The sequence below is a fragment of the Canis lupus genome, chromosome 4, assembly GCF_003254725.2.
Source record: "Canis lupus dingo isolate Sandy chromosome 4, ASM325472v2, whole genome shotgun sequence".
Classification (NCBI taxonomy): Eukaryota; Metazoa; Chordata; class Mammalia; order Carnivora; family Canidae; genus Canis; species Canis lupus.
Genome location: NC_064246.1, coordinates 27491107 through 27518360, shown reverse-complemented (window position 1 = coordinate 27518360; position 27254 = coordinate 27491107). Strand labels below are relative to the sequence as shown.

The 27254-nt window shown below is 43.2% G+C and overlaps 1 protein-coding gene across 23 annotated transcripts in view; it reads left to right on the top strand.

The window, feature by feature from the left end:
• KCNMA1 (potassium calcium-activated channel subfamily M alpha 1) overlaps positions 1 to 27254 on the top strand; it is a 717863-nt gene that overhangs the window by 412673 nt on the left and 277936 nt on the right. For all 23 annotated transcript variants that reach the window (XM_049109051.1, XM_049109052.1, XM_049109053.1 and 20 more), the window contains 2 exons: positions 7434 to 7527; positions 8333 to 8444. In XM_049109051.1, the coding sequence (XP_048965008.1) occupies positions 7434 to 7527; positions 8333 to 8444 (206 nt within the window). The remainder of the gene's footprint in view (positions 1 to 7433; positions 7528 to 8332; positions 8445 to 27254) is intronic.

The window sequence follows — 27254 nt, the reverse complement described above, 5'->3', positions numbered from 1 at the left end:
GGTGCCTAAGTGGATAAAAAGATATAGAATGAAAATGAGAAGGGGACCTTAAGCTTAGATAGCATCTTGAAATCTTGTGAGAAAATTTAGAGGAATTCCATCAGATAGTGATAGAGATTTCACCATCGAGTTTTATGAAAACAGATTATCAGTGTGTTTCACTGAGAAATCCAGGGTGTAAGCAACTGACATATTTTGTTCTCTTCATCAGCGATCTATGTAATTTTGTTTGTCTCCTTGAAGAATGTTTAGTTATTAGGACCAATTATTCAGGTAGATATCCTGAGCCATACAACTGCTCTGAAGTCTACAGCTCTCATTGTTCCAGGATTCTCCATAACAGTCAGAGCTCAAGAAGACAGAGCACATGGGATCCCAGAATAGTAAGGATTTATATGCCACCTTTTCATTTGTTCCCATTCATTGCAACACAACCCTAATGAGGCATATGTTTGTGGCTATTGGACCACATCTTGTCAATTGAGTGGAGGCGTAATTGGAAGCCTGATGCTGTCAGAAAGATTAATAGACCTGTTGATACAAACCCATAACTGAAGATTTCCCAACAAAGCCATTTAACCAACTGCCTTGGGATCAAGTAACAAAAATGTTTTCTGTTCACATTAGAACCATTGCAAGGTCCAAAACAAGTGTTTTAAGATTTAGAAAAGGTGCCTTTTGAGGTCATTGTCCTTAGTATTGATTGACGACTGAACACAAACTCCCCCATCAACAAAAATAACATCTTAGAAGATAGCTACTCAGGTGTTCTGGGATAATGTCAAAATGATGAGCAAAAGAAGAGGCTGCTTTTTGTTTGATAAAAGTAATAAAACCTACACAAGTTATTGAATATATGTATGCTCCACTGAGTATAAATACTAGAAGTACCAACATCAGAAAGTTAAGCTCTTAAGTGGATAACTCTGCCAAGGTACAATGGAGGCACCAATGAAAGCTAAAGGATAGAAAGCTTTCTATCCTTGGATCTATTCGAGACCTAGGGTGCTGTCTAGGTTAGAAGACAATGTTCTAAATAAGGGTTATTACTTTCTCAGTGGTTAATTACTATTGTGTCATTTGCACTAAATCCACTATTACTATTAACTTAGAAGGTATTTTTCTGAAACCTAAAATTATCTGAATAATAATATCGATAACTTGGAGTATATTGCAAAGAATTGCCTCCTTTTAAAAATAGTTTGCTCTCATAATATTCTGACCAGCTAGGTACTTTTATTTCTGTTTTGTAGGCACTTTGCTTACCCAATATATCCAGACATTATTAGAAAAATCTCAAATCATTTAGATTTCCTCCCTCTTGGTTGCAGATAAGTTCCATAGTATCCATGACTATATGATGTTATCATTTTTCTTTATTTCAATCGAATGGAATGGGGTGAAAAACTTACTGTTTAGTCCATAACTGAAAGTGTTTAAAGTATCTAAACCTCATACATTCTTGTTCTTCTAGAATAAGAGAGGGTAAGAGAAAACAGGGCATCTTGAGGGTCATCCATCTTTAAGCAGATGGATAGCTAGGAGTTATTTCTCCATAAGCAGAAGAACTTACCCTCAGCAGATGGGTCAGTCTTCATGAGGCCACTAGCCCCCCAGGTGCCCTGGAAGCACTTCTGGGTATTAGTAACATCCTGTATGACCGTCTTTACAGAGCAGGGTTAGATACAAGTTGGATAGGTATGCTTCCTCTCAATTTTTCCAGACCATTTGACAAACACATTCAATTTTTCTCAGGCAGTTTTACCTCGTCTATAAATCAGTCAACCATCATTGTTTCAAAAAAACTCCATGCCAGGGTCTGTGGATAGTAGATGCTACATCATGTTTCTCTTACCTCTCCAAGGATGTTGCAATTCTTCTGGAGAAGTAAGGTGGTATGGCAAAAAGGATATTGGGTCTGTCCTAATAACCCTGTCCTAACCCTTCCACTTAGCTACATGATCTTGCCTAAGTTTCTGAGCCTCTACTTCTCAGAAGTCTGCAAAATGGTGATTATAGCAAACTATCTATTTTGCCAAGTTGTAAGGACCAAATATGACAGTATGTGCAAGCTCCATACAATTGCCAGGTATTATTATGTTGGATTAGATAAGAATCAACATTATAAGACAGTTTAGAATTCATCACTCCTAATGCTATAGGAATTCAGAGATGGGAGAGGTCAGTGAGGGTACAAGTAACTTACTGAGCTGAGCCTTTCTTTCAGCTTTGAAGGCTGCCAAAGGTTTGAACACAAAGAGAGAAGAGCATTTGAAGAAGCCACAGCAAAAGCAATGATTCAGAATTAGGAATACGTGGGTCACATTCATGACATAAGGAAGGTACCAGCTCATGGTAGCAAAGGGCTTGGCCTGGAGCATATGGTGGAAAATAAAATGGGGCATGTAGTGAGGTTGGGTTTCAGAGATTCTTCACAGCTGGGGTTAGAGCTGATATATGAGGCAGGAGGGAGCCATGATGGTAGATGAATGACATCTTTTAATTAAATTAATCTGGCAACATTGCAGAGGTGAGACTAAGAGAAGAGTGTGGAATCATTAAATTCATTGTATTGATTCATGTCTATGGTGCTGTGGGCCTGCACTCTGGTGGTCCATAATCCTAGTGGGAATTGAGAAGGCTCCATGCAATTTAAAAAGGGACTAGACGCAAGAGCAAGGAAAATTTAAGTGTTGGAAATTATTTCACAAAGTGCTATTTTGTTCCTCAGTTAGTCCCTTCCCTCTCATGTGGTTATTTATTAAATCATCTCAGATATTTGCTGCTGTTGTTCACGTCCCAAAACCGCTTAACATTTTGTTATCTTTCATAAACGATGGTCTCCATAACCTCTCCCCATCTATACTTCATTTTTGCTTTTAATCTTAAACTAAAAATGTGCTCCTAAGGCACTCTGTTAATTAGAATGTCGGTGAAGCTCGCATTGTGGTGTTGTAATTACTTCTCTGTATCGTCTTAATTCCCCCCCACCCTTGTTCCCACCTGAAAGTGAAAATATCTGTTCACCCTCTTGATCTCAGCAATTAGTTAAGTGGTATGCAGCTGGTTATCTGGGGATGGGTTCAAATGTTTCATCATCTCTATTCAGGTCTGAATGGGAATCTTCCCGAGCAGCAACACCCGTAATTAGTGTGTCATTGCAAGAAAGTTCTTCTGGAACAGTGGTTCTCAAACTGTGGTCCCCAGACAGGCAGTAGTATCCGGGGAAACTGTTAGAAATGCAAATTCCCAGGGCCCCAGCCCAGCCCTACTAAGTCAGAAACTCTGAGAGGGGCCCGCCAATGTTTTAGTAAGCCTTCTAGGTACAAGCTAAAGTTTGAGAACCGCTGTCCTGGAGAAATATCTTCATAAGGTTGGGCAGCCAGATTCAGGGAGTTAGGAAAACAGACTTTGGAAAACACCAGGGGAATTTAGAGGCTGAGAACAGAGGGTGATTGCCATCCTCTTGGAGATGATACAGATTTCCAGAGGAACAACTACTGGAAGTGAGATTGTTTTGGTCCCTAGTCCCTGCCCCTTGAAAGAAAACGTGGCCAGCCATTGCTTGCCCTGTGCTTTGGAAAGACAAGGTCTTAAGTCAGTTTCGGGAAGGACTATTGGATCTTCCTGCTCAAGGGTTTTCACTGCATATTACAATGTTAATTGAATGAAGAAAGATATATTTGCCATTCTGGGTAAATCTTCTTTTCTTCTATAGACATCTAAATACTGACGATATGCCTATTGGATGATCAAGAGGAAATAAGACCTCTCTCCTACACTGGACATTTAAACCACAAGCAACTTTTTATTGAGGTTCTTTTGGAAGTGTCTCAATCCTAGAGTCCTAGTGAAAACACTAAATTTGCCTAAGGTTTTAATCTCACCTTTGACCCATGGACTGTGGGAGTCTAAGAATGAAGAGTCCCTCAGCTTACCAACTATCTTGTGTCCCCTAATTGCTAGGTCACTAGTTAACCAGGAACAATTTAGGGAAAGTCCATTTACTTCTTTCAGGACCAGAACTAGTATCCCTATTTCAGTTCTCAAAACTCCATCTCTCTCTCTCTCTCTCTTTTTTTTTTCTCTCTACTGGCAACATATATCCACATAAAGGCCATTCTGATGTGGGCATGCCTCACCAGAATGACAATCAAAATTTAAGTGTGTAATTCGGAGTCACTTTCTTTTGTATTAAAAAAAAAAAAGTGATTTCTAGCTCTTGAAAGTTCTGTGTATCTAGACAAGAAAGTCTCTAATTTTACATGAGAAGGAAGAGGGCTTTGTATTTCATTTTCTGTTCTACAATGAGCATTAATCATTAAGATAAAAATCTCTTTGGGAGGAAAATAAATCCTGGCTGATATGGCCAACCTTTTTATTGTTGAATTATATATTTTCTTTTTATAAGATCAATGAACTTCTCCATGGGTTGTTTCCATTTGGGGAATGAAATGATGGGGCTTTAGAATCTCTGCTCTGTGGTCTCTCATTGTGTGAGTTTGTGGACTGCAGGCACTCAGAGGATTTATCTCAGAGGGCATCCTGATAAACAGTTCCTGCCACTTGAGAAAACTAGGCAGGACCTTTCTCCTTAGGCCCTTATGGCAAGCAGCAAAGAGCTAAAAGGGACAAAAAAACAGACTTCCTTGATCACTCAGGTCCTACCTGGGTCCCAAGTAGGGCCAGAGGCTGGCCCTTTATTATTTCAGGGTTTCCTGCTTCTCTTCAACTCTTCCATCCTAGCAGAGCATGCTCATAACATTGGTGAACTTCTGCCAGAAGAAAAGCTGCTAGCACCAGCAGCATAATGTACTCCTTTTCTTTTTTCAGTCCAAAGTTTAGGATTCAGGGATACTATGAAACAGTGATTAAAATCAGCTCAAAATTTTTGAAAGAAGTACTAAAGGAAAGGTTTGATAGGTTTTAGCATTGTGTCTAAATCAGGAGTGCTGTTGAGGTGTATTTCTCAACACAGGCCCTTTAGCAGAGAGCCCTCTCATTGGTGCCATCGGGTATGGGGAATATAGGAGGGAACAGCAGAAATGACAAGGAGGGAAAGGATCAATGGGAAGAAGTTGCTACAGCCTGATTCCTTATGCTCTTTTGAACATCTGCTTCTGTTTATGTGGAACCAAAACATCCTCAGTGGCATTGAGCTGACACCTTGCCCCCCAATTATCCCATTCTCTTGGACACCTAGCGAATGTTTTACCTATTAGCTACATTTTAATGTTACTACCAAATAAACCACAAAGGCCATGGAATTAATGGGAGCTAGGAAATTCAGGGGACCCCCAAATATATAACCAATACCTGTTGTGTGGGCCATAGTAAGGTTATTGTTTGACCTTGGTGAAGTGATAGTGGGTTTTCCGTGATAGACTTGGGAGCCAAAACTTTCTCTCTGTCCCTTTGATTATGGCTGTCAGTCTTGATGAATATGAATTTAAATGTACATCTAAGTCACTACTCATACAAGTAAAACCATGAGTGCAGTATTTACCAGCAGAGCTTCCCATCCTCACTCTCTTACACACGCATATACACACACCATTCATTCTTCAGTAGCATATCGTACCAGTGGCTTACATAGCCTAGAGATGCATTGTCTCTTCAACCCTTGCAATCTATAGTGGATTTATGTCAACCTAGTTCATGTACTTCTTTTCACTGTGACTAGAGCAGCTAAGAGCCCTGACGCCTGCAGACCTTGTGGGTCTTGTTTTTAACATGAAACAAAACACCATCCTGGCTTGGGGATTGCTGAAGTGTCACTTATTAACTCTAGGCCTGGATTTTCCTTTTTTTCATTTAAGTTAATACCCGTGTAGGGGAGGAGGTAAAGATCAGTGGCTTAGCTTTTTCTGCTCCTGCCTCCTTTCAGCACTGAACTAAGCAAATTCCATGCCATCTTCCCTCCCACTTGCCCACCTTAGTGAAAACCAATAAGTTGTCATTTCCTTTATAAAAGAAATGTTTTTTCAGTGTTTGCTTTTTCTTCAGTCTGCCTAGTTGGTAAATGCAAATACAGATTAACCCCCACCCCCACCCCCAATGCTTGTCTGGAGGTTTTCCCACCTATTTGTGATTTGGGAGATGACAAAGGGCATGTTTGGCTTGTAATAGAGATCAAGAATGGATAAATCCAGTGCATGTCATATGATTGGAGAGTCCCATAGACTGCCCCATCATGCCTCTATGTGGGCCCTGCATTCCCAAACTGCACAGATTCCTGCCTGTTGAATAACCAAGCATTGTCCTTGCCCAAGTACAACTATACTAACTGGTATTGCATACAGCGATTTCCAAAGTGAGGTACTCGGAAATCCTCCATCCTGCACTTCTCAAGCTAGCCGTCTCCTGGTCCAGAGGTCCACGTTGCTTTCCATCCAGGGGAAGTATTTTGCTTCTCCTCAAACTCCCCATCCTTTCCCTCACCTCACCTTCTTTATGTTTCTGGCCTGAGAGTTACCATTTGCTTACTGATAACAGTATACTATGAATTTCCATTCACAGCTTTGAGATGCTTATGAGGCTTTCCTGCTTCCCACCCAGCCCCAAACTTGGGACTTTTCACACACTGATCCTCTGATCAGTTTGACGCGGGAAAGCACATGGAAGCCATGTACCAGTTTGTATAGTAGTACCCTTTTGAACTGTCTACTCTTGAACAAAGTAGAGTCTGCTGGGGGTTCGCATTGGCTGCTTGACACACACAAAACCAGTTAACTTGCATGCCAAAAAAAAAAAAAAAAATTAACCCTTAGAGTACTGCTTCAACATTTTGGTTTAATGGTCTTGAACTTTACCAGTTGGGCAACGCTTCTTTCTCCAGATCAGAGTGCTGTACATAAAGTCCATACATAGTCTAGCCGGAACATCAACCAGGATCCTCTCCTCCACAGCTTTCCTGAGATGCTCCTGGGTCTTTTATTCCTAATCAACCAATGGCTTTACAGAGGTCTAAAATGCAACCATGAGTTTAACTGAAAATGGGCTCTTTTTCCAACATGCTAGAGGGTATGAGGGATTGTTTTAGCTTTGGTATGTGTCCTCTGAAAGAAAGAAGTCAGTTCTTTAAGGGTTAATATGAAATTAAGGAATTTGATGGTCTCTCCTGCTTGTCCTTCCTCCAAGGTGTCTGCATGATCCTTTTTTAGATTCTTAGCTCAACTGTTGAATGATAAGAATAATGTATATATAAACATATAAGTACAAAAATGAATAAAAGAACAAAAGACTGAATGGTTGAATGGAAAGACCCCTTGGCGATGCTTGCTCGATTATCACAGAGGGTAGAAAGACCAAATGTTTCAGTCAACGAATATTCATTTTGTCCTCTACCCCGAGTACCACTACTACACAGTATGCGGAAGCCTTGATGATGCTTTTCATTTACCTCTTGCTTTTTTCTTCTTCCTGTCTAATAGCCCAATAGAATCCTGCCAGAATTTCTACAAAGATTTCACATTACAGATCGACATGGCTTTCAACGTGTTCTTCCTTCTCTACTTTGGCCTGCGGGTAAGTCTCATCCCCACTACGCGGTATCATGATGGGGCTTCTTGTGCCCACAGGCCGAGCCCCAGCAGCATCTGCTCTTGCACAGGTGAAGCCCAGTGCTTCCAGGGCAGACAAGAGACCCACATTCCGATTTTCAGCTCTTTCCTTAACTTAGCATTTTCAGAAGTGTTTGTTAAAATCTTTTCCCAAGGAGGAGACACAGGGATTGAAATAATCGTTATGGCCAACTGTTTCTCATCTCTCTAAATACTAATGCGCTATTGTCTTAAATAGAGAAAAAAAAACCCTTCTCTTAAAATTTATGTTTATCGGGGGTCACTTAGTTGAATCCTGAGAGAGTGGTTGTGAGGATTGAATTGAGGCACAGTAGCTTGGTAGAATTTGGGGCTTGGAGGATTTATAGTAGAGCCTGTCTATAAGGGAGCCGAACAGAATGTGTATTCAGAGATTGTGTGTGCATGAGTGGATGCGAACACATATGCTGTACTTCCAGTTATATTTCTGTTAGATTCTAATGAAGGTGAGACCACTCAGACTGTCCCCATGGTGCAATTGAAAACCACAGGAAAATAGCTGGCCTGATGTTTCTCGAAGGTTAATGCAGTCTTTGGTCACTCTCTAGAAAAGGCTGTATAACCAAATTCTAAGGCAGAAACAGCCTGTGATTGGTATAGACCTGAGAAGGACATACCATCTCCCTCTAGGCCCCTGTGGAAAAAAAACAAAACATAGCCTTTGGTGGAAGAGTATAGTTAGAATGCCGGCATCACGCTTCTCATGTTTTTCTCGTTTTCTCTTTCCTCAGTTTATTGCAGCCAACGATAAGCTGTGGTTCTGGCTGGAAGTGAACTCCGTGGTGGATTTCTTCACGGTGCCCCCCGTGTTTGTGTCTGTGTACTTAAACAGAAGTTGGCTTGGTGAGTTCATCTCTTCCTTTCTTCCTACTGGTTTCTGAGCTGTGGGGGTCAGAGGCCTGAACTGTCCCGACAGAAGCGGAGTTTTATGGATTTATGGGCACAACTCTTGGCATTTGGGGAGTTAGTGATGACAGTTCTCTTTGGAGTCCTGTCCTGGCAGGATGTGCCCAGTTGGGGCTTCAGGTAAGGCGATTTTATTATTGTTGAAGCCTACTAGTCACACTGTCACAGCCAGGACCTCTGCCTTCATGGTTCTCTCATTTTCATTCAACCTGCTGGGAAGACTGGACAAAGAAACCCATGGGGATGAGGCCAACTTTCTGAGGAGCTGCTTCAGGTGCCTTAGATCTCTGCCTGCCAAATGTAGCTTCTGTCTGCTTCTTAGTTTTATGAAGAGTGGGTCCTGCCTTGCTTGTTTATGGCTATGGGTTCGTCTGTGGGGCAGGGAGGGGTCAAACATCTCGAGCCACCGTCTTCTTGAAGGAGATGGGACCTCCTTCCTGCGTTAAAGGAGGAGCTTTCTCTGCTGCTGTGTTCACATCTCACTTTCTGTATCTGCCCAACATGTCACTTCCTGTCTGTCCCTGGCAGGCCACTTCCTGCATCAGGAACCAGGACACTTTGGTGAGAGAAGTAACTAGCTCAGAGGATGGTCATGGCAGCCAGAGGCATAGACAGACAGCTTTGAGCTTCTTTTGGTTGCACTGAATAATTCTCTCAGAATGTTCCTGCTACTGTGGGTCTACAGGGGGAAAAGGGAGGCTGAAACGGGGCTCAGAGGACTATTTCTGGGTTCCTTCCATCTTTATTTTTAGAAATTTTTTGTCTTAACATTTTTCAAAATAATATATATTGTTGTAGTCAGCATAAACATTTAAAGATGTATGAAGAAAACAGCAATCATGTCTTCCCCCTGCACCCATCACTGCATTCTCCCTGGGATGCCCCGTGTTAAGAAACTTCCATCTTTCCTTCATGTCCCATTGCCCCAAACATGGATGCACATACAAGTATTGTAAAGGTGGTGGTCTTCGTGCAAATGAGTGTGTCCATCACATTGCACTGCAGTTTGGTTTTCTTACTAACTAATAAATAATGAGTATCCCTTCAGCTCTGTAATAATTCATTTTATTAGCTACACAAAATTCTATAAATGGTTGTATTATGGTTCATGGGGCCATAACCCTAAGGATGGACATTTGATTATTTTCTTTTTGTGCTGTAAACAGTGGTTTAGTAAACACCCTCATCCACATATCTATATAGTTCTATTTCTCTAGATGGTTCCAGGTTCCTAGAAGAGGAATTGCTGGATCAAACAATGTGTATATTTTAGTTTATACAGATATTGATGGCTCATTTTTCAAAAATGTTGTGCCAAGATATGCTTCCACTAGCAATATGTTTTTGATGTCCTTGCTAGCTTTGTGAATTTATTACATGCCTAATATCAACTATTTAAAAAAGAAGCCCCCTTTTTATATGATGCATGCAGTAATCATATATGCACATATCTGTGTGTATCTATGTGTGTGTGTGTGTGTGTATCCCATAAAGATTCTATTTTCTACTAGTTTTCTCATTAGAATTGTGTTCACTTGCTCAATGGAAAAGTTTTTATCCTTGATCCAAGACATGTTTGCTTAGATTGGGTTTCCCAGCCAGTAAGACGGGACTGTCAGAGCCACTCACCAATCTGAGAAGTGTCCTAGCTGTGACCTGAACGTGCTCTGGTGTTGAAGGTCCCAGCTACCTCAGCTTGGCTGTTAACTGGGTTTGTGACTTGGGGAGCTCACATTGCTTCACTCAGCCTGTTGTTTTTCATCTGTAAAATAAATGTTAGGTTAGATTATTTGATTTCTCACATACTTTCAGCTCAAAATGTCTCTAAGACTCTTGCATTGTTAATGGGAAATTTGGGATCTAGGTTGTGGGAAGGAATGGAGGGTTAATGAAGTCAAATCACCAACAGTCCTGAGTCAAAGTAACATTCGGGCTGCTAACCAGGTCTCGTCCTAGAGCATCCTGTGCTGGATGCCCGTTGATGGGTGCATGCATGCATGCACCCTGCAAAACTCCAGAAATACAGATAGGCAAGGAAAGAGACCAGGTTAAGGATGTGGAGCTGAGCCTCCTTGTGAGGCTAAAAGGAGTGTCAGCAGAACTTGGATGCTAAAAATTGGCGTCTTTTTGTGACTGATTTAATCCTGATTTTTGGAGTTGTGTTCTCATCTAGTGAAAATCCACCAGAATGAGTACAAAAAGAAGAAAAAGAGAAAGGAAGAGAAATGAGATACACTTTTGTATCAACTGTGGTTGCTCTTCAAAAAGAAGAAGAAGATGATGATGAAGAAGAAGAAGAAGAAGCAGCTCTAAAATTTGCTTTGATTTGTTTATTAAGCACCTACTATGTGCCAGGCACTTTTCCAGATGGTTAAGGAACAACAGTGAATAATGGGGTGCCTGGGTGGCTCAGTTGTTTGGGCATTTTACTTTTGATTTTGGCTCAGTCATGATCTCAGGGTCATAGGATCAAGCCCTGTGTTGGGCTACTCGTTGGACATGGAGCCTGCTTAAGATTTTCTCCCCCTCCCCACTTCTTCACACTAAAAAAAAAGAGAGAGAGAGAGAGAGAAACAACAGTTAATACAATAGACAGTGTCCTATCCTGTGACATTGCAGTGGGGAAGGAATAGGAAGAAATGAGCCTAATAAATAAGCAAATTATGTAGTATGTTAGGAAGCAGAAATATTTTGAAACTGGAAACAGACCAACAAACTTTTGGGCTATGAAATAATAATAAAAATAACCACAACAAATAATCTTTCTTCTCTTATAGCAGAAGGCACTGTCCCTGAAATACAGTTGGCTCTTTGGTAACTAAACCTCTTGGGCGAGATCTGCAACTGGTCTGCCTGTTATGGAGGAGAATTCAGTATAATAATATTTCAGGGAGGCTCCCACGTCTGATTTAACACATGGGTTATCACCTCATGAAACAATTACCGTGCCGATGAGCTGCCAGAGATAAAATGAACACTTCCGTGAGGTAGGGCTTATAATGTAGAAAGAATAATCCCATTCAGTGGAGGCATTTCAGGAGGAGCTCCCTTCCTCCTGGAAAATGAAAAGGTGCTACCCTTCCCGGCAGAAGTTTGGTAAAGATGAGGAAACTTCAGTCTGTTCTGTTTCCTGCCCGCCCCCCGCCCCCCCCCCATGCCCGCTGAGGCCTGCCACCCAGGGGGCTGTGCTGGAACTGGATCCATGCAGGTGCAACACAGGATGAGCACCGTGACCCCCACCTGTACATTTCCCAGGGCATAGCATACACTGGGCTTGACTCCTTATCATTGAGTATGGTTGTATAGGGGATAGTACTCATTTACTTTACTGTATGCATTACCTTAGTGCTTTGGACAGCGTGTTACTAGTTACTAACAGCTAATTCTGGTTCTGCTGTGTGCTGGGCACTCTGATAGGCCCCCAACACACCTGAACTCACTTAATGCTCAGAGCAAACCTGTGAGCTGGGAATGGCCTCTCCCCATTTTGCAAAACAGACTCAGATACGTTAATTCCTGTCTTAGGTCGCATAGCCTGGGAGTGTTGGAGGGGTGATGTACCTCCGATTTGACTTTATGCCCATATACATGCTGTTCTTCTGCCTCTGTCCTTACCCTTAAAAGATTGGGGATTTTGAGGACGGGGTTAGGGTGACTGAGCTGGTTTTGCCCATTTCTGCTGGCCATTCTCCATCTCTCCTTACTCAGAAAGCTTCACTTCAGGCAGGCAGGGATCTCAGGGTCATAGGATCAAGCCCTGTGTTGGGCTCCCCTTTGGGCATGCAGTCTGCTTAAGATTTTCTCCACCCCCCACCTCTTCACACTAAAAAAAAAAAAAAAAAAAAAAGAGAGAGAGAGAAACAACAGTTAATACAATCTTACTTCAGAACACACATCCTCATGCCTCCTTCTCTCCTTCCCACTCCTTGTCCACCTCCAGTATCTAGAGTTGCCATTAGGACCTGGGAAATATGCAGAGCTTGTGTGGTGTCTCCTGAGTCCCAAGGTCTCGTAGTACCTTGGGGGTCAGATCTGCTCTACCTGGAGGGAGGGAGAGACTAGGGACTTCCACACATGCTGTCAGTAGAGCAGAGTGGGTCAGAGCCAAGTTCTGGGTTACCACCTCAATTCACGTCTTGACTTGGCCAGTGGGTCATTTTGAGCCAGGTTGTTTATTCACCTCCTCAGGTTGTTGAGGGGATTCAGGGAGGAAGAGGAAGTAAAGCACCACGTACATAAGACGAGCTTCGTGATTATCCTGGGCTTCTCTTTCTAACCTACCTATCATATTTTAAAGCGCCAAGGAAGAAAACAAACCAGAATGGAACCAAAAATAAGGCAGTGGGATGTGAGGACATCCACGTTGGCAGGCGGCAAGTTGCTGCTTATTTTAATTCCTGTTCCCACACACCAGCTTATTCATTTTTGTTTCTCTCACAAAATCCTTATCCTACCTAACTAAAATAAATGTACCTTGAAATGAGAGATGTATTTTATTTTGAGACTAGAATAACATTCTCTGGGGAGAACTCTTCTGTCTGTCTCCTTCTTTGGGGAACTGTATCCCCAAGGTAGGTCAACAGGCAGTGCCTCCTTTGTGTATTTATTTATATGGTTTCATCAAGGGTCATTTTGTGTGGTTAAAAGAAGAGAGTAGAGAAAAAAATAATGATGTGCTTCCTGGCCAGTCATCTCACCAGCTTTTATTGAGCACTTACTGTGTGCTCAGCACTGAGACAAAGGGAGTGTGTCTGGCCACCCTCTTTCCTAGTCTTGCTATGATTTCCAACCTTGTCCCTCTTCTCTGACTAATGAAATCATGGGATGGTAAGGAGCCCCAGGCCTTGAACCCAGGGTGGAAAAACTATAAACTGTAAACCTACCTGCTCCTCTAGCCCATGTTAGACTTCAGTGCCTTCGGCAAACAGTGCTACAAAATAGAAACGCTCCTAAAAAATAGAAAAATGGCCAGCCACAGGGCAATTAAAATGATTGAGGATATCTGCTTATAAATATATGCCAGGCAGTTCCTTTTTTGTGTCAAAAGGTGATAAAAACAGGACTGTTAAAAAAAAAGTACAGGTCCTTAAAAACAACAACAAAAGGACAAAACGTAGTTCCTGTTTGAGACTGAGGTTTCAATCTAGATTTGGAACCAAAATAAACGCGCATGCAGCAACAGCAGATAACACTGCCCGCTGTATAATTAAGTCCCAAATTGCCAGGTACAGGCTGTCAGGGCCTTGGGAGTTCACAGGAGAAAGAGCTTATGTGGGCGGAGGAACGTGAGGAGGCTTCTGGAAGACGCTGGCCTGGCCCAGGCTTGCTGTAGTGGGTGAGACGGCTGGAGCAGGGAGCAGTGTGTGCTTCTTGGGGGAGAGGAACTCAGCCTACCCTGTGTGGAAGATGGCAGGTGCCCATCAATGATACTGCCATGCGAGATAAGAAAGACCTTTCCCGTGCTGGGCATCAGCCCCAACCCTGCAGGAGGGATGTGTGTGCTTCCTCTTGCTGCAGTAACAAACGAGTGCCCCAAATGCAGTGCCTTGATGCAACACAGGTTCACCTCTTACGGTTGTGTAGGTTAGAAATGAACATAGGTCTCTCTGGGCTAAGGTGCAAGTGTCTTCAGGGTCGTGCTCCCTTCTGGAAGCTCGGAAGAAGGGTCTGTTGCCTTGCCTCTCTCAGCTTCCAAAGCCACCTACATTTCTCAGCCCCAGGCCTCTCCCTCTGGCCGTGGGATGGGTCCTCGAATTATGTCTCCCTGTTGTTGCTGTCTGTCATTACCTTTCTTGGACTCTGCCTCCTGTCTCCCTCTTCTACTTCTAAAGACCCTTGTGATTACATTGGGGTCTCACTTGGATCATCCAAGTTAATCTTGGACTCTGCCTCCTGTCTCCCTCTTCTACTTCTAAAGACCCTTGTGATTACATTGGGGTCTCACTTGGATCATCCAAGTTAATCTCCCCATATGAAGGCCAGCAGGTCAGCAACCTTGATTTGTCTACTACTTTGATTGCCTTTTGCCATTACCGTATTCCCAGGTCCTGAGCATTGCCAGGACTGTTTTGGGGGGCCATTGTTTGCCTACCCAAAGGGGTATTAATATTCCCATTTCACCAAAAAGGAAACAGGCCCAGAGGAGTTAAGTAACTTGCCCCAAATCATAGAGCTCGTGGCTCTGCACAGTCTTCTAGAATCCAAAAGCTCTGGCAGGTGTTCTGGGCCCTCTGCGCCCTTGCCTTGTCATACTTTTCCAGTGTGTCATGGGGAAGAGACACTTAGGGAGATCTCACTTAGAGCCTGAGACCTTCTCCCTCTCCTCACTTCCATGTAGTGATTTTTTTCCTTTTCTTCATCTTTTTCTGGGACCAGGTGAGCTACTAGGCAGACACGCCTGCCCTTCACCATTCCTAAGCATTGAGTCTGGGTGCCCCTTCCTGTGTGGCTGCAGCACCGGAAGGGAACATGTCAGGTCTGCAATGGCCCCTGCTTAAAAGCATCCTTTCGTTAGAATTCACTCTTTCTTGCTTTTCTTTTTTTTTCTTTTTTTTTAATTTTTATTTATTTATGATAGTCACACAGAGAGAAAGAGAGAGAGGCAGAGACACAGACAGAGGGAGAAGCAGGCTCCATGCACCGGGAGCCCGATGTGGGATTCGATCCCGGGTCTCCAGGATCGCGCCCTGGGCCAAAGGCAGGCGCCAAACCGCTGCACCACCCAGGGATCCCTTTCTTGCTTTTCTTAATCTAAAAAGTGGCGAGAAACTGGAATTTTTGAATGCCATCCGAGGTGACGAGTTGTGACGTATGTCACCGTCTTCCCAGGGAAGGCAGCGTGTGGAGTCACAACACGGCCTTCCTCTGCGAATGGTCATTCTCTCAGGGCTCAGCTGCAATCTCAGGAGCCTTCTGTTGCCCTCTCCATCACAGGGTGTCTGGCCCCAGGGCCACTCCTTTGCTTGAGGAGTCCCACTGCAGGTGAGGTGAGGTTAATATCCAGCCTCTGTTGACCAGCCTCTGCATTTGATAAGAATACTCAGTGGTGAAGGCGTTTGACTGGTTTCTGTTTCCGGACATCAGGGATTTTCCATACATTGAAATTTAAAAAACAAAACAAAACCAAAAACATCAAAACAGGATGTGATTTGGGCAGACAGGGGAGGTAGCCCTTGTGGGGAACCCCAGGCATGCAGCCTCGACTCCCAACCTCCACGTTCCCCCCTAAAATTCCTGCCCCAGGCCCACTAGGCTGCAAGTTGGATCTGCCCTGCTGAGTGTCACCTTGTGCTGAGCCAAGAGTCAGTTTCTGCCCGCTGGTTGGCATCCCCCGCCCCCCATTAAGGCACAGCTCTTACTCCACCTCCCATGTGAAGCCTTCACATTCTTCCAATTGGAATGGATTCCCTGACTTTTGTTTCTTTTACTCTTTTATATATATAATCTGTGTTATATTATGAGTTAGAATGCAAGTTTCACGATGGTCTTGTGTAGGGACATTGACTATCTTTTTTTTGTGCTCTGTCCTGGTGCCTAGAACAGTTTCTGGCACATAATTAGTCCTTGTTAAAAGAATGAATATGTTTTCCTACAGTAAGGATAATAATGAAAAATTATTGAATGTTTACTAAAAGCAGGCACAGGGCTCAGCATCTCATAGGCATTATCTGATTTAATATTCACAGTAGCCCAAGGAGTAAATACTCTTGGTCCAGTTTTACAATTTAGGGAGCTAAGGTTTGGAGCGTTAGGTAACTTTTCCATGTAGGAAATGTGGATCCAGGACTCAGCCCAGTTCAACCTGATTCTGGAGCCCATGCTTTTAAAATTACTAGACCAGTCATTTTTCAAGGCGTACTTCCCAGTCTGGCAGCATCAAGCATCACCTGAAAATGTGTTAGAAGTGCAAGTTCTTAGAACCCAGCCTAGACCCAATGAATCAGAAACTCCCAGAGTTTAATCTGATAATCTATGTTTTACATGGCTTTCTGGTGGTCCTGATGTTCACCCAATTTGGAGAACCACTGTCCGAGGCTATTCTGGGATGGTTATAAATTTGGCCGTTCACGAGAATTCTCCAGAGAGAATTAAAACTTAAAACTCATGATGTTCAGACCAAACCTCCAACCAATTAAATCAGAGTCTCTGGATTGGGGTAGAGGACCTGGGCTCAGCATTTTTTAGTGCTCTCAGGTTCCAGCTAAAATGCAATAAGGTTGAGAACCATGTATATACATCTATACAACATTCTGACTATGAATGTTGAGTTAATTCCTCATCTTTGTGCAGGGAAGCACCAGGAGATCTTGATAGAATGCAGCTTCTGATTCAGGACGTGTGGGTGGGATCAGAGATTATGCATTTCTCCAAGTTCCCAGGTGATGCTCATCTTCTGGTCTGGAGACTGTATTTTTAGTAGCAAGACTGTGCTGTCCAATAAGGTAGCCACTAGCAACACTGGGCTATTTAAATGTAAATTAATCAAAATTAAATGAAATAAAAGCTCAGCTTCTCAGTCACACCAGCCACATTTCAAGCACTCATTAGCACTGTGTGGTTAGTGGCTGTGGTGTTGGACAGCACAAATATAGAACATTTCCACCATCGCAGAAGTTTTGCTGGACTGCGCTGCTCTAGAATGTGGCTTGTGATAGAACGTACCATGAATTTTTACTTTTTGTATGTCTGGGACACTCTTGTAAACGGTGGAAGCTTAATAAATGTTTACTGAAGCGATTTCCAGTGAAAGGACCAATGTACAGTTGTAGAGAAATCACTAATACACCATCGAAGGGAAACTCCCCACCACCCTATCCAGATTTAATTATTTAAAGTCTCTGTAGGCAAACAAACAGACAGACAGATGGACAGACAGACAAACCACAAACGGGGCCCTGGGACTGGCTCCAGCCCTAGCTTCTCCTCCAGGACTCTACTGCTGATTTTGAAATGGCCTTTTGGGCTCTGAAAGGAAAGGTCTCTGGTTCCCCCTACAGGACTGTCTTGGACTTTGCTGGATCAGTGTGAGATTAAGTAGGCCGGAGAAGGGAAGGGAGACAAACTGGCTCAAACTCAGTGGGTAGTCGGTGGCTGGTAGAGGTAAAGACAGGCTCACTTTGCATTCCCATAAGGTATTTGGCATCTAATAATTTGACTTGAGTCAATTGCTGTGACCGTGAACTCCCCATCCTGCCCACCACCCCAAGAGGGTTGCTGGTCCCACTGCCCAGGGTCTGGAAGGAAGGGCCTTAGAGAGCCCCCAGACATGACCTGAGGTGGCCGGACTTAGATGCTCTAAAGCCCAAAGCCTTTCAAGTAACTCCTCCCTATAGTCAGTGGTTTAATTTAACATAATAACAATGAAAGAAAAAAAAAATGTGGCTTCCCTTTTGGGAGCCAAATGTCTTTGGAGATGGGGAGAGGGAGAGAGAAGATGTGTGCTCTAAAAGAGAAAGTGCTTCCATTAGCAGGATAGTTTTGGATGTGTTCACAGCACACGTTTACGTGTGTATATGTGTGTATGCGCATATACAGGTACAATTTATAATGATCCCAGGTAATCTTCCAAACGATCCTATGAAATAGGGATCCTTTGTAGCCCCATTTTACAGTTGGAGAAACCGAGGTCTAGAGAGGTTCTGTAACTCACCAAGACTCACATAGTGAGCCAGCTTTGGACCCAGGCAGTTTATGGTCCTCAGGGTCTTATTATACTGGCTCTCAAGCTTTAAAACTAACTAGCCGTTATAGTTACACTTATAAAAAATCAGTCCAACAGCCCCATCTAATCAGATCAAATACTGAATGCAGCTTCCTCCTTGTTCCCATCCCCTGACAAAAGGTGAGTGACCCCCTCCCCCAAAGCCAAACAGAATTTCTTTGGTACTCCTGGGTAAGAAAAGCAAATTAAGAAGAAAAACAACTCAATCTATGTTTTGGAACAATTGAGTTGATATAATTTCTATAACTTACTAGCCTTCAAACTACTTTTTTTTTTAACCTTAAAGCATTTTCCCCTTTTTCCCCAGTCCCCCCTTTTCTGAGTCTCTTGGTTTCTTCCCTACAAGTACCAGATAAATAAAACCAATGTTACCATCATTAGTCCATCTTGAAGTAGTGTCATGGTGGAGACTATGGGCTTTGCTCTTTGCCTGAGCTTATTTTGGGGCAGCGAGGGTGGGTGGTCCTCAGTGGCTTCATGTTCCTTGGGAATAGCACCGGGACCAGATTTCTATAGTGTGGCAAGAGAAATAAACTCATTGAGCCCATCCCTCTGACTGAGCTCTGAAGAAAGGCAGCCCCAGCAAAGTGGCTTGCTGGAAGTTTAGCTGTTTTTCAGGGAGCTAATTGCTGCCCTGGTAGCTGCTGTGGCTGAAACTGCTTCTAGAGAAATTATTCCTCTGAAAGAGATTTCCGGTTGTATTCCCTTGATATTGCTTTGTCAGGACATGCTTTAAATAAGATGCCCTCTGCAGGTAGCAGGGATTCTAAATCCTCATTGACGTGTACAGCTCTGTTATGTGCCAAATTGGAAATAACATCTCAAAATGAATGTCTTCAAGGAACAAATTCAGCAGTAGGTTTTCGTAGATGCCAAAACCTCTCCAGATGGCTGTACTTCATCTGGGGTATTATTGGAACAGCCTGCTCAAGCAACCTAAATCTCTAGGACTGGACGTATATTTACCTTTGCATCATCTTCAAAAAATAGACGCCTTGATTCTTCTCGATGAGATAGGGCCGTGATGGATTGACTTGGCTAGCAAACTGGGTAGGGAGAAAATGAACACTGGGGAGCAGCTCTGAGACACTGCTACTCGACTGAACACCTACTGTGTGCAAGCCACCAATTCCTAAGAGTGGCTCACTAATGGGGAAACCTAGATCTTGCCTTTAAGATGTTGATAATTTAATTGGGTGGGTACTTTATACGGAAGCATAATCCACGTATAGGAATTCAGAGGAGGAACAGAAGGAGGAAAGTTGGTCATCCCAACCCAAGGTAGATGGCAGGTATCTAAAAAGTTAGCCTATTCCTCTGAGGGCAACACCACTATGGTGTGGTCTGCAGGCCAGCACATCATCTGGGAGCTCATTAGAAATGAAAACTCTCAAGCCCAACCCCAAACCTATAGTCTCTTTGGGGTAGGGCTAAGGGATTGGGTTTGATAAATTATCCAGGTGATTCTGATACATGCTAAAGTATATACTAGCTACACTAATATATTAATGTAAATTATAATACATTAGGCAGTACATTAGGATTATCTGAGTAGCTTTGAAATGTCTCCTTGGCCAGATTATGCTTCAGACCAAGAACATTAGGATTACCAGGTGGAACTCAGCCATCAGAATGTTTTAAAGTTCCTTGGGTAATTTCAGTGTGCAGCCAGGATTGAGAAGCCCTGCAGTGGTGTTTCTTAACTCAGGAACACACCTGAATACCAGAGAAACTTTAAAAAAAAAAAAAATAGGAACAAAACACTAAAGCATTCTAGAAAGATCCACTCATTCTCCTACTTGAGCTGCATTGAATCACCTGGGAGGCTGGTGAGACCACAGAGAACTGTGTTTCTGATTCAGTATACCTGGTGGGGGGAGCCTGAGGATTTGCATCCCTACCAAGTTCCCAGGCAATGGCTGATGCTGTCAGACTGGACTGGGGCCACACTTTGAGAACAGCTGGTCTCACCTCACATGAGGCTCCCCTTGAATTCTAGTAGTAGCTTTTTGGCCAGTTTCCAGGATTCTCATATTCCAGTAAACCTTACCGTTTTTGTGTACCAAACTTCCAATATATTTATTGATGTAATCCCTTATTTTAGTATGTTTTTGAAATTAAAATGAGAGTCATTTACATCTTGAGAGATACCCGGCATGTGATATTCTATGTTATAATTTCAACTGGAACAGAGGAGCTCTCTTTAGAAAGACTTCTGATCTCACATATGTAGTCCTTTTGTAAGACATTCCAAGTCCTGGGGTACGCCGAGAGGGAGGACCTTTGCTTGTGTTTGTTAGGCACTAATATTTCCTCCAGAGTCATTTGGGGTTGATATCTCTTTCTAAACCCCCTTGGAATTGGAGTAGAGTTGCCTTATTAGGAAAAATAGGAGGAGGGTATGTTGGAAATTTGGGGAGAGGAGGGAGAGAGAGAGAGATCCCAGACCCAATTCCTATCCCTTTTCTGGAGCCTGACCTCCTCCCTCCCCTTGGGCCAGAGCCACTAACCACCCCCCACCCCAACCCTCCCGGGAAGGATATGCCTGACCCCTCTCCACCCCCAGGATAATTTATTTTGACAAACATTCCTTCCCAGTTATCCTATCTGGAGACACTGAGATGCCCCAGCCTGGACCTGGGCCAGCTGCTGGGGCAGATGATGGATGATGAGCAGAGCTCTATTTTTTAAGAAACAACATCGTATCACTAGAAATAAATACCAAATTCCAGTAGGATGACACTTTGCTCCCATATGACAATTGCTAAATTCAACTTTTCTCTTTAAGGCCAGACAAGAATTTAGCAACCCATCTCACAAAGGGTACCATTCATTTATTATTTCCTGGGTGGATTGCAAAGCCCCCCCCTGACCAGACAAGGGGCAGAGCAAACTCTTCCTTTTTGTCAAAACTCAATCTCACAGTCTTTGTCCTTTATAGTCTCACGCCATCTCCCTTTCTACCTATTTTCTGTGAATTTCTTCCCTGTTGTCACCAAGCAGCCTACCTACCAGCCATCCCCAGCCCCAGCTGTAGATATATCCCAGCTTTGTGATTCTGATAGCTCTGCGGTCTAGCAGGTGCTCACCCGTCCTCTCTACTCCCCTGAACTCAACCAGTTATGATCTTGCCTCTTCTAAAACTATGATCATCCGAATCATTCATGGCCTCTCTGCTGATGTTGGCTGTATTTTTATAAGTAATGTATAAAATATTCTTGTAAGTACATGTCCTGGTTGATTGACTAGATCAGGAATTGGCAAAACTGGCCCATTGCCTATTTTTGTAAATAAAGTTTTATTAGAACACAGCCACACCCATGTATTTATCTTTGGCAATGAGACAGAGATCTATGGCCCACAAAGCCTAACATTTTTACCATCTAGCTCTTTGTAGGAAGTGTGGGATCTGATTTCCTGCCCTAGAATAGCAGCTATGTTATAGATCCCTTTCCATTCTTTTAAATGTTTGCCATGGAATTTTGCACCAAACTACTAATTAGTTTTGATAAACAGGGCATGAACTCTTCTCTGAAATCAGTAAGAAATGTACCAGTAATAAAATAACATCTTATCTTTGCTGCTGTTATTGCTATTATTATTATGGCTACCCAAGTATTATGTAGCAGGTAGTGGACTGTGCTCTTGATGTTTCTCATTCAGTCCTCCTAACAGCCCCAGATAGAAGACCCTGGAGCTTAGAGAGGTGAGCTGTCTTCTTTGCTGTGTGACTTCAGCAAGGATTGGAACTCAGGTCTCTCTGATCTCAGAGCCTGAGCTTTTTATTACTGCTAGGTCCTCCCGCTTCAGTCCTAGCCCTTCTAGGTGCTTGGTCCTGAGTCTGAGCTCCGGTTAGGGGAGACTATTAAATGATTGTTACCACTATTACCGTCCTCACTCATTCATTCCACAAACCTTAAAACCAGTCCCAGGTATTAGTTGCTGTGCAGGGCTTGGCATTTCAACTGTGAGGGAGGCATTTTTCCCCTGCTGTGGGAAAGGCAAGTCAATAAAGCCCAGGTTGTAAATCCAGATGTTCACAAGTTGCAAACCCGAATGTTTACAGGGACAGGAAGGTAACAGATGAGGGAAGCATGCCAGGTGAAGGCTGTCTCTAGCTGCGGAGCCAATGCCCCTCTTAAAAGGGTTGTTGTTGATCCCGTTTGGCTGATTCTTGCTGGGTGGATACCTCCTCAGTGTCCACGAGGGTCTCTCTACTCCCTCCTCATCCTTTTCCTTCTCCTCCTCCTTGAGAACAATTATTTTTGGCTACTGTGACTTGTCCTTTAAAAACTGGTCTAGGCGCTATATTCTTTCTCTGCTTGGAATACAGAAATTCTGGTGTCTCCTCTATAAGAAATAGTCCTACTAGACTGTTTTCCTACTTACCACAATAGTGGCCAGCATCCTTACAAAGGCTACGACTTGGACAGCACTAAACAGGTTACAGCAGATTAACCAATAAATTTTCTTCATGTCGTAGGTCAGTATCTTAGGTGACTTAAAATACTCCACTTGAATTTGCGAACTGGGACAAAATCCTTTTTCAAATGTGACGGCGTCTGGAGCAAGATGCACGTTGTCTCAGGACTTCTTATTCTTATTTTTGGTTTTTATGCATTTTGGGCAGTGGCCTTTGCTCACCCCCACCCTCACCCCTTAGTAAAAGTGCTTCTAGTCTGGTGAAGAAGAGGGATCCGAGCTCCAGCGCAAGCACAAGGGAGCCCGGGGGACACTCAGGTGTCACAGGCTATTTTCCCTGCAGTGACCTGCCCCAAATGTCTGTCCTCTTCCCTGGCCCTCGGAGGCCCTCCCAGTCCCACACTTGAACATGACTGCATTTTCCAGGCCACCGTTCTGAAAGGATTTGTTGTGTAGTTCTGCTCCCTAGTGGGAGAAAGTGGGAATGAAACAGACAGTAGCCCTTCTCAGGATTGTGTTTCCTTCAATTCTAGTGAATTAACCTCCATTGAAATAGGCTCTGTTCTTAACTCTTAGAGATAACATACCCCTCATAAGGTCCCCCGACAATATGGAAAAGCCTGGAAAAGACCAATAGCTAGGGTTTTGAAAAGGAGGCGTATGTATTCAGGTTAAGCGTGCACTGAAACCACTGCCCATACAAAGCCAAACCTCGGTGGGCTTCCCAGGCAGGCCAAGGAGAGTGGAGCCCTAACTTGACTCCAGAGGGAAGATATTACCCATTTCCCTAAAATGAAGGCCTGCCCTCAATTGTTTATATAATCCTTTTAAGCCCAGTAGGGTATGTTCCTTCTGTCCTTTGACTGAATTGGTTTTGGTTTTGGAAGAAATAGTGAAGGATCTGTCACTTTCCTTCTTGCATGTCAAAGCTGGCCAGCTTTGAAAAATGGAAGAATGTGCAGATCCTGAATAAATCTGTTTGTCAAGCCTACACAGAAATGGGAGCTTTATTAATAAGCTTGAGTGTGATCATATAATACATGTATCCCAATAAGGCAGCTCTGATCTACGAGCCAGAAAGGCAGTGTTTAAGGAAGGACTGCACTGAGTTAGCGTTGTGTTCATACTTCAGTCTTTCCTCCTGGGAGGTGAGTTAGCATAATATTACCATTGACTGCCTTCAGGTGGGTCCCAAAGGTCATTTCTGGGGAAGATAATAGAGCTTTTAATATGATATACTTTCAGCCGCCTAGCAGATGCAGAATAATCTGAAAAGGGACCAAAAAAAGTAGTGTATATTTTTATCCTGAGTTGTCATTCCTTGTATCAACTCATTTTTAGGGAAGAGAAAGCCTTTTTTTTTTAAATGTTATGACATTTCTCTCTCTCTCTCTCTCTCTCTCTTTTTTTTTTTTTTTTTTTTTTTTTTTGGACTCTCTGGCTGGACTTTATCTCAGCAAAGTTGCAAAAAAAATATTTTAGTTATGGGGAAAAATGATGGGAAGGAACCAGAAGAAGGGAGACAGCCACAACACAAGGAGAAGCAGAAGTCTGGATGTCCTGTGGCCATATGGAAAGTTTAGGGTTTTCAAGGAGGAAACATGTTCAAATGGTTGGTTCTGTTATTCTAGGGCTAACAGGAATCTAGGAAGCATTTGTGGTTAGTCAAGGAGCGCTTCAATTATCTAACAGTGGCAGCTGTAGAACCATACCAACAGGGCAAGAAAAACAGATGACCCATGGGAGCAAATGTGCTTTGTTCATACCACTTCCATGGGATTTAGATACCAAAGGAAAGCAACTGCTTCCAGCGCGGGGGGGGGGGGGGGGGGGGGGGGGGGGGGGGGGAAGAGCTACCAAGTAATCCTGGAATTGGGTTTTCAGAGCTCCTTGTGTTCCAGGAGCCTTAAAAAATTATCATTAGCAAGTCAATGTATGTTGGGGGTAGGGAACGGGCAACACAGGGAGTGATTTGTGTGTAAATGTGTCTGTCTGTGCTTTGCAATGTCCACCCCTCTTGAAACTGCAATATAAACATGGATGTGGAAAGAAGAGCTTCATGATTTTTAGATCAAATAGGCCACTTTATGATGCCAGTGTCATCTCTCTTCTCTGCTGGTGTGTGTTCAGCTGGCCACCCTTCGTGCCAAAGACCTTGAGCGGACCTTGGCCAAAACCCCAAGGTGTACTCCCTGGTCACCGTCAGCAGTGATCTGTGGCATCGATTGGTGTGGGCTGTGTTGCCTTGGGCAGGGTTCATGGGTCATTCAGGAGACGATGCATCAGGCTGCAGAGACAGAGGGAGGCTGCCTTATGTCCATGGAGATGAGTGAATCAGAAAGCCAGATGGGGGCCCCGCTCTGAGGACATGAGGAATTGCAGAGCACAAAACTGGAAGAGCTTGGGAACATCTTGTCCTTTACTTCATTTATGAAAAAAACTGAGACCCAGGGATGCCAAGGAATTTGCTTATATTTCTTCCACTAATTAATTGATTCTTTCATTTATTTATTCAGTGATCATGCCTGAATGTCTCTCACATGTCAGGCATTGTTCTGGTGCTGGGGTGATAGGATGAGGGTCAAAGAGGGAGCAGAAATGTGTCACAAGTCACTGTTGAAGGAAAACCTGGTTGAGGACGAAGCATTCTTGAGGCAGAAACAGACAGAAGAGAGAAAAGAGAACCACCTTAGTGCTGTAAGTGTGAACACTGATTTAACAGTCTTTGATAATTACACTAACTCTCAGTGCATAATGGGAGGTTACCCCGGTACCATTCCTTGACACCCATCAGTGCTGTAATTGCAAAGGTACTTGTAAGATGATTTGATTAGTCTTTTTCTCCTGCTGCAGACCCAGCCTGCGAGTTCCATCATGCAGATACCTTTCTTGGCTCTACGTTTTATCCACCAAACCTGCCCAAACCCTTGACACATGATAGATGCTCAGTAAATATCCATGGAATGAACAATGGAACGAATGACAAAATTGAATTTGGCTACCCATGTTCCATTTTATAGGATGGGGATCAGCCAACATCAGTAAAAAGTCAGTGAGTAAATGTTTGGGCTCTAGGGGCCATACGGTCTCTAGCACAACTACTCAGATCTACATTTGGAGCACAAAAGCAGCCACGGACAATACGTGAGAGAATGTGTATGGCTGTATCCCAACAGAACTTTATTCATGTATACTGAAATTTGCATTTCATACAATGTTCCTGTTCCATGAAATATTATTACAATAGCTCTCAATTATTTAAAAAAGGAAAAAATAAGCATTCTTAGCTTGCAGGGTGTAAAGAAAGAGATAACAGGCCAGGAGTCATCCCTGCTATAGGAGTAGATTAATTGTGAGATTTTTAATTGATTGATTAATTTAAACATTAAGTACATGCTCTGAGCCAGGCTCTGTATCAGCACTAGACATACAGCAGAAATAAGATACAGTATCTGTCCTCAGTTGGTTTAGCACCTTACTGAAGAAGACACATGTAAAAAAAAAAAATAAGTGTAATAAAAATACAGTGAAGTGATCTAAGTTTGGCAGGGAGGGAATGGTCAGCTCTGTTCTAGAAGCATGAGAGACCTTCATGGAGATGGTGTTGGTTGCATCAAGGCCCGAATGCTGCATAAGCAGTGGCCGGGAAAAGCGAGGGAAGGAGCCACCTGTGGAAAGGTGCAGAAGCAGTTTTTTCTATGAAACCCAAATGTGATGGGGACAAGGCCCTGCAAAGGTGACCCCAGGAGGCAGGGGCATGTCTGCCAGGACTTTGGTATTACGTGAGGGAGTTCGAAATGTGCAAGTCTGATCTTGGAATTGTCTCCTTGAGAATCCTCTGGAATGCTGTAGTCTTCAGGAAAGAGTGTGGAGAGCATCCTGTAGGAGAAATCATGGGGGAATTGGGTTGAGACAGGGGATAGAACTACCTGAGACCACTTCAGAATCTAGGGAAGAAGTCATGAGGGCTTATGGTCATTAAGACAGCAGCAGAGTTATGGAGACCGAGGTGAAAATCAAGAGAAATGGCAAGGAAGAAGATCCTAAGAGATCACTTTGTGATTGATGGATATGTGAAAGATGAAGGAATAGGAAAAGTCTAGAATGACTAGCTTTCGGCTTGGCTCTCTCTTCATGAATGGTACCATCCTTCACACAGAGAATAGTAAAGGAGAGCATACTTTAGAAGAGGGTAATTGGATCTCTGGAGCTTCCTTCCTTGGTGATTTTTAAAGAGTTCTCCTTCTGAGACTTAATCCCTCAATCTATAAGACAGGAATAATTATTTCTGTACATTTGGGAGACAGAATTGGTATGGCTCACCTCTCTTGGCAGTCATAATGATGATTAGTCACCTGTACAAAGACAAGATCATTATGCTCAGCTGGTCTGATCTTTGAAGGGTGAGTCATGACTGTGTAGTAAATGAGAACCCCACGGTTCATTTAGTTAATGTATGTGAAGCACTAAAAGTAATTGGAGGTTTCTAGACTATGCCTTCCAACGTCACAAGCTTCTTTCAGATATCCCCTATTTAGAGATTGGAAAGTAAGTCAATGTAGATGGAGTGATTGCCCCACTATCTCTGGGTCAATTTGCCTATC